General features: G+C 37.9%; 1 protein-coding gene across 2 annotated transcripts in view; it reads left to right on the forward strand.

The window, feature by feature from the left end:
* LOC137976166 (SANT and BTB domain regulator of class switch recombination-like) overlaps positions 1-10,000 on the forward strand; it is a 28,552-nt gene that overhangs the window by 3,074 nt on the left and 15,478 nt on the right. For both annotated transcript variants that reach the window (XM_068823459.1, XM_068823458.1), the window contains exons 4-14: positions 319-367; positions 1,792-1,859; positions 3,337-3,377; positions 3,831-4,040; positions 5,309-5,367; positions 5,715-5,809; positions 5,907-5,972; positions 6,052-6,132; positions 7,107-7,217; positions 7,966-8,043; positions 8,608-8,803. In XM_068823459.1, coding sequence (XP_068679560.1) covers positions 319-367; positions 1,792-1,859; positions 3,337-3,377; positions 3,831-4,040; positions 5,309-5,367; positions 5,715-5,809; positions 5,907-5,972; positions 6,052-6,132; positions 7,107-7,217; positions 7,966-8,043; positions 8,608-8,803 — 1,054 coding nt within the window. The remainder of the gene's footprint in view (positions 1-318; positions 368-1,791; positions 1,860-3,336; positions 3,378-3,830; positions 4,041-5,308; positions 5,368-5,714; positions 5,810-5,906; positions 5,973-6,051; positions 6,133-7,106; positions 7,218-7,965; positions 8,044-8,607; positions 8,804-10,000) is intronic.

Consider the following 10,000-nt stretch of genomic DNA (forward strand, 5'->3'; position numbering starts at 1 on the left):
ATATTTGTTCGAGCCATATGCCTTCTTTAATCATGCTCCATGTGTTGAACATTTGCTTTAATTTTTAGTTTTACAAGTACAACTATTTTACAATTTCATGTAATATTTGTACGATCATGACATATCATTCTATGAAATGGATTGTATAATTATTATTATTCTTTTCTTCAACTTTTGTCAATATCATTGCAGTTATGTATAATGTAGTCCGACATCCTTTAAGTCACTGTCCCTGAACATCCTTTAATTTCTAATTGTTAATTAAAGTGTAAATAATGGACAGCTAATGTAACATTCATTTGTAAAAACTACTTTCAGGCAATTAGAAGCTGACATATCATATCAAGACATCCCAGATCTTAAACAGGTACATTTTGCCAAACAACAGTCATGTAATTTTTCTCGTGTCTTTTAAAATACTTTTATGTACTAGTAACCTGATTTTTGCAGCCATTCAATTAATAATATAGAGGATATTACAGTACATGGCCGTGTGGAGATGTGGAGAAGCACATTCACCAGTTAATTAATTAAGCAAAAAAATCTCCGGAAACATTGGAATCTTAGCTAAACTTCGTGTTTTTGTCTCCCAGGATATAAATTTGATTCAATTGTATTACTCCCTTTGTTATTCTTTTCTAACTTGTGGTCTTATAATCTGGGGAAACACCTATGAAGCCACTTTACATCATATTGTTGTTTTGCAGAAGAAGGCTGTGCGAATTATTACTTTTTCTTGTTATAATGCTTACACTTCCCCTTTTTTGAAACATTTGTACATTATGAAATTTCGTGATGTCTTATATCATCTTAATTGTGTCTTTATCATTTAAATTTTATCATAATTTGTTACCTACTGCTTTTCACTATTTTTTTACTCCAAGTAGGCAGAAGTAAAATACTAGACTGTCTTCTAAATCAGTGTTTTGAATTCCTTAACTGCCAGGACTAATTATGGGACGTTTAACATTCGTTTCAAGGGGGCTGTTCTTTGGAATGATATTGAGGCATCTTTAAAAATTCTTCGCTTTCACAAATTTATGTGTTCCCTTAAAAAGTCTCTCATTACATTGTGTATGTCATACATGTATTAATTATCTTATTTACACTTCCTCTTTTTGGCAAAATCTCCAACACAATTGACTTTGTAATAATTAGAAAATCTTGCTTTTGTTCTAAACTGAAGAGAGAGGGTGTAAACTAAGATTCTCAGTCAAATGGAAAATCTTGTGAAAGGAATTACTGTGCATGTAATTTCAGTTTTAGTTGTTGATTAAAATTGTTGTTATTGTTTGCAAGGCTTGTTTGTTTACTGCTGTCAGCTCAGAGGTGTTTGATCACTGTAAACTGTATAAGCTAATGATTAATTTTGTACTTTATGCAGAAGCATGATAATAATTTCCATATAGACTATATTGCTTTCTGGGGCTTAAAGAAACAGGAGCTCCACTTTTAGGATTGGCTAAATCTGTATCATAATTTATAATTTTTACTGTTCATGGATATCGGATAGATAAGAGATACTAAAATGCACAGTGGAATTCAATCATTGACTTCTTTCACCAAGCCATAATGCCTCATGTCTTTGAGGTTTCTTTGCATAAAAAAATTATTATTAATATTCAGGTCCATGAAACACAAGTCAACATACATACAATATGTAGTCCCAAGAGTTAAACTCACTTACACTGTGTTTATGCAAAGAACCTCCCAAACCTATGACTTTATGGGTTGGTGATGATATTCAATTTGACCAGTGAGTTTTATGTGATACCTTTTTTTTTAACTCAGAGATCAGTTCTAAGGCAAGCACCAAGATCAGCCAGATCACAAGCCTCAAACTTAGACTGCTTGCCTGGGTGAGTGGAATTTAGCAGTGCTCTGGCAGCCATGACATTTCTTGGTGAAAAGTACATGTATACATGTACATGTAATAACACTGTTATTTTTAAAGGACATGTGTATATTTGAAGTGGGTAGGCTATTGACAAAAGAGAGAAATGATCCTTACACTTAATCTGGATGAATTCAAAAGATTGTTTCTGACACAGCAATCCAAAAAACCCAGGTGGCACCAACAGGATTCAAACCCATGCCCTCTGCGATGATGCCAGTGCAATCATTGCTCAGACTACCAACTGAGCTACAAAGCCACACAGCTGGGAGCAGGTCAATTTGTTGGGCTCATAGATGCATGCATGCATGCATGTGTTCCTGTGAAAGAACTTGATGAAAGAAAATATTAATGTACAGTACATGTTGAAGTTCAAAATTTTTTCTTGGTTTTGAAGTTTCAAACCAATTCCATTTTGATTTCCCTTGATCTACAGTACATGTAATATTCATTATCAGGAAAATCAAAATTGAACTGGTTTATTTTGAACCAGGGAAAAAATTGACCCACAACATAATATATTTGAAGACTGCGGGTGATGGATGAAAGAGAGAATTGATCCTCGCACTAAATATCCAAACAATTCAAGCGATTGTCTCGAGAACGCATGTTTTATGAGTCAAATGAGTCAATGAGTCAATGAGTCATGAGTCAATGAGACTCACAGTCAATATAGCAATAATTTGTTGATTAAGCCTAAGCCCTCGTTTCAGTGATTAGGCCTAAGCACTCTCTGAAATTTTAGCTTTCATTTTATGGTTTAATTAACTGCACTAACCCGTTGACTCATTGACTCATTGACTCATAAATACTTGACACTCGATTGTCTCTCCCAGAAACCCGAAATACCCGGGTGGCTCCAATGGGAGCGGGACTGAATCTTTGGATAAGTGCAAGAATCATTTCTCTATTTCAAATATATATATATTTTTTTAAATGTGACTCTAAAGTTAGAGTGGTTCTCACAAATTGTCGAAAGAATGATAATGTACTGCAACAAGTTGCAAAATTGTTGAGACACTTTCATTAAAAAACACCTTTTCTAACTTCCAATACTCAGCGTATCTAGAATTTAAACCTTTCCCACTTCCTCTCCCCTCTCCCCCTTTCAATGTTGACTGCTTAAGTTTCCAACATTTTTTTGTCTTGCTAGCAACACTGATAAGGGGGTAGGGGGGCTGCAGTGTGAGAGATAATAGGGAAATTAATAATGCCCCCAGAAGGTGAAGTGTCTCCACTATTTTTGCAACTTGTTGTGGCAACTGTGACACTTAAGTAAAGCTTAGGCTCAGAATTTTTTGTCACTTTTTCGACCAATGAGAAGCAAACAGAAGGACTTTGTTTGGTTTTGCTGTTATTATATTGGCTCTTTATAGTTAAAAGCTACTTTAATTATGTACTCTATTTGATAGTAGTAATAATAATTCTGTTCTTTAATGCAGGCCCAATATGGTGATCCACGTTTGTGATGAGAGTAAAAATTGTGAGTTAAAGTAACCTTTTTCAAGTATAACTTTATTCAATTAAAAGCCTTTTTTGTAGATTCTTCTTTTTGACATTTATGCCTCTCAGTAACAGAGTAAAAGGGCCTGCATTCTTGCAGTTCCACTTCTTTTGCCCTCAGGCCATAACTTAAATTGAAAAAAAAATTATGGCTCAAGGAAACGTGTTTGGCAATATCTTTTCATCTTTGTACATGTATTAAGTAACACAAACAGACTTTTAAATTTGGCAGGCTGTAGTGTAAATTAACCAATCAGAGCACACATACTATCTGACAGATATAATGAAATTAACATAATTTCAATAAATAATTAATGCTTATTAATTTTAATAAAATTAATATTTTTAAATGAATAATAGATATGCTAATAAATTTTATTAGCGTATAGTGTACTTTCACCTTGAAATCATTTATGATTCAATCTGTCACCAGTGAAACAGGACTTCACATGTCCTAGGGACCTGCTTATCAATGAGATGAGATATTTTGCCGAGTACTTGTCAGTGGAGGCCCAGAGGTGGGAAGAGGTCGACATCTCCGTCCACTGTGATGTACAGATATTTGATTGGTTGATGAAGTATGTTAAACGAGGACTGCAGGATAAGAGCAAGTCTGGAACAGAGGAGAAAAAACCCAGGCTTGGTAAGCCATACAAGCAAAACTGTTTTGGAGCAACTTTCAGGAAATGCAACTGCAAGCCAATCATCTTTTGTTGTACAGTACGTTAATTTGATCCCAACCAAAGAAACCTGAAAGCAGTCTGTATATTTCCTTCGATCAGACACAGTGAAGTTTGAAATTCCTCAGTCAGTGAGACAATCAGTACTTAAGTCAGTCAGCCAGTAACATAGTCAATAAGTCAGTCAATCAGTCTGTCAGTAAGTCTGTCAGTTAGTCAGTCTGTCATTCTGTCAGTCAGTCAGTCAGTCTATCTGTCATTCTGTCAGTCCGTCAGTTAGTCAGTCAGTCTGTCATTCAGTCAGTCAGTCTGTCAGTCAGTCAGTCAGTCTCTCACTCAGTTAGCCAGTCAGTCAGTTAGTCAGTCTGTCATTCTGTCAGTCAGTCTGTCTGTCTGTCATTCTGTCAGTCTGTCAGTCTGTCAGTAAGTCTGTCAGTCAGGCTGTCATTCTGTCAGTCAGTCTGTCTGTCATTCTTTCAGTCTGTCAGTAAGTCACTCAGTCAGTCAGTCAGTCTGTCATTCTGTCAGTCAGTCTGTCAGTCAGTCTGTTTGTCTGTCAGTCAGTCAGTCAGTCTGTCATTCTGTCAGTCAGTCATTCTGTCAGTCAGTCAGTCAGTCTGTCATTCTGTCAAGTCAGTCAGCCAGTCAATCAGTCGGTCAGTCAGCCAGTCAGTCAGCCAGTCAGTCTGTCTGTCTGTCTGTCAGTCAGTCAGTCAGTCAGTCTGTCAAGTCAGTCAGCCAGTCAATCGGTCGGTCAGTCAGTCAGTCAGTCAGCCAGTCAGTGTGTCATTCTGTCACTCAGTCAGTCTGTCTGTCTGTCAGTCAGTCAGTCAGTTAAGTCTGTCATTCAGTCAGTCAGTCAGTCAGTTTAAAGCCTGTCGTTCCATCAGTCAGTCAGTCTGCCCATTGATTAGTCAGTCAGCTAATCAGCCAGTCAATCAATCTATTATAAATGCATCGCTTCTCCATTTATGACATTAAACTGATGGCTTAATGCATTGGGGCTGTTAATGGCTTATGCTACTTTTCTCTTCTGTTGACATGAAATATTCTCCTTTTTTGCCAATTTTAACTTGTTCAAGTACAACAAACAGAAGTCACTGTCACAACCTGTTAACATATTTTACTTCATGTTTTGTAAGCTGTGAACAACACACAGTCATGTGCATGTACCTTTTACATAATACAACCCTTAAAGGGTATTAATAATAAATAATTATTTATCTCACAGAACCCAACAATGTCATATCCATCTTGATATCATCAGATTTCCTGAAGATGGATTCACTGGTGAGTTTTTCAGTTTCCCTAGAGATGGCAATTTTACTGTCTTGCTATTCTTATGACCTACGATTTCCTAATACACAGTATTATTATTAGTTTTTTAAATCAAACATTGCTACCCTTCATTAATAAACTCTGTGAGCAGACAATTGGACCTAAATTAAGGCTGCGATTGTAGACTAGGCAGGCCTTATGGATCTATCTTACTTGACCTTGGCAACTGGCTTAGTATAAAGCCGTTCTTGACCAGTAGCTTGCTTTATGCCTTAATTTTTTTTAATTTCTTGTATATTCAAGCACTTATTTGTTTGGACTGTAAGTGATAATTAATTTTGTTTATTGTTCCACTTCAGGTAACTGATTGCATTCATTTTTGTCATGAAAACATGACTGCCATAGTAGCTACCCCCTGTAACATGAATTGCATCAATGACAAGCTAGTCACAAGGTATTTATTCATTTGTCATTTCCCATCCCAACCTTTATTGCACATTATAAGCTTTGTTTGACCTGTCTATGATGTTCGACGTTTTTTTCCTTTTAAGAATAGCAAAGCTTTTTAACCACAATGAACTCGAAGCCATCAAGGATCGCAAAGACAAGTTCAAGAGGTTTGGGTAGTGTGTAAAAGAAATTCATTAGATGTAAGATGTTTTTGGTCTTGTTTATCCCCTTTGTTTGTGCTTGCAGCAAATTGTTTTGCAAGAAAATCGAAGAAATGTTTGATCCACGAATGTCAAGTTTGTCATCAAATGCTAGTACATTGTTCAGGTAAGCCTTTACATCAGTAGAAGCGGCAAATGGTACCTCCAAAATCTTGGTGCTCGCAAACTTTTCATGTGATCTCAAAATCTCCACATCCTTTGCTAAGAGTCTCAAAGTTTCATTTATATTGCATTTCTTTCAGTGTCAAGTCTTGCATGTTTTAGTCTCGGTCTCGGATTCGCAAACAAGGATCTCATCGTCTCGGCGAGTCTCGAATTTTACCACTCATCACCCCTATCAGTAATGATCTTTATTTATTGATTGTTAGTATTATTATTTAGAAACTTTAGCGTCAATAATAATTATTATAAGACAGCTCAAGATACTACAGTCTGTAATATATTGGTGCCAATTAAGCAACAACAAGTTGCCAAGCATTGAATTAAAAGCAATCAACATCCTGTATTCCCTTCACATTTCACACTTCCAGCACTTTCCTTGGTATACTTGGAGAATCCAATAATGCTAATTTCTGGATGATAGCAAATTGATATCACAGTCATTAGTATTATGATCTTGATAATTTTATTTCACTGAAATTTGGATAAAAATACCTCCTGTTTTCATGATAACAATGAAAAGCCGTTTGAATCTGAAAACAAATTGCTATGTGAACTCTCTACATGCACAGTTGAAGTTTCAATCAACAGATTTGTCTTTCATTGCCTTCAGTCTCTGTAGTGGAGCTGATTGAAGGGCAACATGTAGCATCATAACCGGTGGATTTTACAGCGGTTGTCAGTCTCGTGCACCCCTCAACAAGTTTTTAATTTTTCAAAACTAAATTTAGTTGGATGTCAGTCAAGTGTTTCCATGACGAATTCAACTGTTGGCAAGCGAACAGGACTATTGTTGATTACCACCAGTAGGCACACTTGCCAAACTGTTAACAGGCATATTAACAGCTCACTAACAGTCAAGTTAATTATTTTTGTCAGGAAATAAAAGGAATTATATTTTATACTGGTTTTTTTTTCAAGGTGTCTTGCATGTGGAAAGCTGTTGACTGCAGATTCTCAAAGCAAGTTGCGTTGTGTTCCAAACAGAATGATGGTGAACCACAGGGGAAAGGTGTCGTACGTTCATTCACGGTAAGCCCCCTTTAATAGGTATCAGCCTTGCTAATTGCTCTCTCTTGCAGTCTTGGTGATTGACTTGTGAAGGGCGCACCTTTCCAATATCAGGCTGATGGCATGTAGTGTACAGGGCATCTCTGGCAGCGGCTGGCACAACCCTTGTACAATCCTGGAGAACAGCACCACGGCCAAATGTAATTAGCTGGAAGTCGGAGAACCTGGATCAAGATGAAACTTCCATTCAAGTTGAGGTGAACTGAAACTCGGCCCACAGCGCTTAAAAGGGTTGAGGGTGCATTTCTTGTGACAGTACTTTTGGATCCCTCCCATCATGGGCTTTTTAGGGCCACTGAAGCAGAGTAGTGAAAGAAATACAACAATTCTCTTTTGAGAGTGGTAAGAGTCAAGTCAGTTGGTCATTTACAGGTGAAGCTGAAAACGTGAATTGGAACTTGCCAGAACAACATCAGCTGGTGGAAAGGGTATGACTGGAAACTGGGAACTCAGAATGAAAGTCCTGCATTCTATCCACAAAGCCACTCTGATTCCTTCCCAGCTCCCTGAACCCTACATCAGGTTTGGGCCAATGTCCAAACATCCAGCTAGATGTCTTCGTGGACAGCCAGAATGGTGTTTGCATTTGCTAAGCCATACACTACATCAAATCGGAAAAAAAAAACTTTGAATCATTTTTATGAGTTTCAGTCATTTTTGAAACAAAATCTCTGTTGACATTTTGTGTTTTTCTTTGGTACCTCATCAGTGACCATTCTTGGGATGTCAATGAGTATCTTCTTAGTTTGCGGGAAAAAGTCAAGTCGTGGAGGGATGTTTACTGGAGGTTAATAGAATTGTTTTATCCTGACGTCTCTGATAAAATATGATAAAATTAACGCCGATAACTACTTAGCAATTTGATAATGTACATGTACACGACCACATCTGAGGTCGTTGCCAAGGGCACAAAAGTTGTACCCAGGACATCGCAAATGGTCCTCACGGAATAAGAGTAAAACTAAACAGCAGTATTAAAGTGTAAGGAGCTCAGGATATCATTTGCTGATGTATTTTATCAATAAACCATCCATCAGTTTATACTGTACATAAAGTAATCACGTGTATGCCACATGCAAATCACATCTAGAATTTAATAATCGAGCTTTCAGCGTCACATGTGTCAAGTAGCCACATGCTTGTGCTTATCATAAAAATTAACCCTGTTCGTTAGGGCTATAACGGGGATGGTTGACTGCTTTTAAAGATTTTTGCGTTTTGTTGACTGTTTTTGTCCTTACGTTTTTTTACCCTTTTTTTTCACATTTTCTTCCTTTGAGTTACTACATTTGTTTCTATCATTCAATTGGTATCACTCTTTTTGCAGTTTCACTTTTTTTCATTTTTCTAGGGTATGGGGTGCAGTGAACGTTCTATACTGTTATCGCTGTGGTCAATACTTCTCTTGCAATGAACTGGGTCACTGTAATTACCATCCAATGACTGCAGACTTTAGCAACGTGGACTGCACAGCTACCAAGATTGTTGGAGTGTATCCATGTTGTCAGCAGAAAGTCCTGCATTTCGATCCATCGTCAGAAACATCTGTAAGTCTGAAAGACAGCGTAAGAGTGAAAACGTTATCGGTAAATGAAGTTCAAAATATCAAATGTCATCGGGAGATCGTCGTTAGTCCGACTCCTGCGAAGGAGCACTCGGATTTTTCCGAGTTTCTCCGAGACACCATCGAAATCATGGGTCATGGTCAGGCTCCCACGAGGCTCCTATAGCTCAGTCGTAGGTTCACCTCTTGCAAAGCAGCCTACTTGGATTTTTTCCGAAGATCCCCGAGTCACTATCGATAAATTGATCTCTTCATTTCATTTGCCGGGTTTTCGCTTTAAGTTTAAGTATCTGTTTCGGTCTGTTACAAGCCCAGAAAGGCTCCGGTTTCTGTAGCATGAAGCCGCGACTAGGAGTATTTCTACTCCCCCCTGGATGGGACGCAGCATTAAATTCGCCGGTACCCATTTATACACCTGGGTGGAGAGAGGCACAGTTAGAGTAAAGTGTCTTGCTCAGGAACACAACACAATGTCCCCGGCCAGGATCCGAACCCGGACCACTCGATCGGGAGTCGAGCATGAGGCCACCGCGCATATTATTGGTTGTAAGAGCAAAAACAGTCGTGCTGCTCCTAGGTATTGGCGCACGTAAATAAAATTAATAGTTAATAGAAAGACTTAAGTCCCGGGCACCCACCCCCACCTTACCCCACCCCTTCAACCGTTTTGAAACATGTTGAAGGAGTTTAATGGCGTTTAATGTTTGCTTTAAACACAATTCGTTTAGGGTTCCGTAGCCACCGTCAAGAAATTTAGCCTCGCGTTTTACGGAAGACTGCTCATTTTGGGCTCATTTTTGCGCGTTATCTACAAATATCAACCATTTCCTCAAAAGAAAGAGAAAACTTAGGATAAAAGAATTTTCGTGCTTTTATGACAAACAATAACGGTTGCAACCTGTCGTTTGCCGTCATATATACAGAGGTTTTCCTGGCTCACTCAAATTCCTTTGCCTTTGATGAAAGGAAGTTTATTTTAAGTGCCTAGTCTTCTAGCGCTAGAGCACGAATTGGGGACACTGTAAACCGTTAAATCAACAACGCATTCAACGACGCATTCAAGAGCGAATCAAAGCAAACATATCCAAATATCCTAATTCGGAGAGAGCCTGTTCACTGTCTGCTGAATTAGAGAATTTGTATTCTTTGCCGTGTTCTCAAATGCATGGCAGAACCCGGT

This window comes from Montipora foliosa, chromosome 11 (assembly GCF_036669935.1).
Source record: "Montipora foliosa isolate CH-2021 chromosome 11, ASM3666993v2, whole genome shotgun sequence".
NCBI classification, from domain to species: Eukaryota; Metazoa; Cnidaria; class Anthozoa; order Scleractinia; family Acroporidae; genus Montipora; species Montipora foliosa.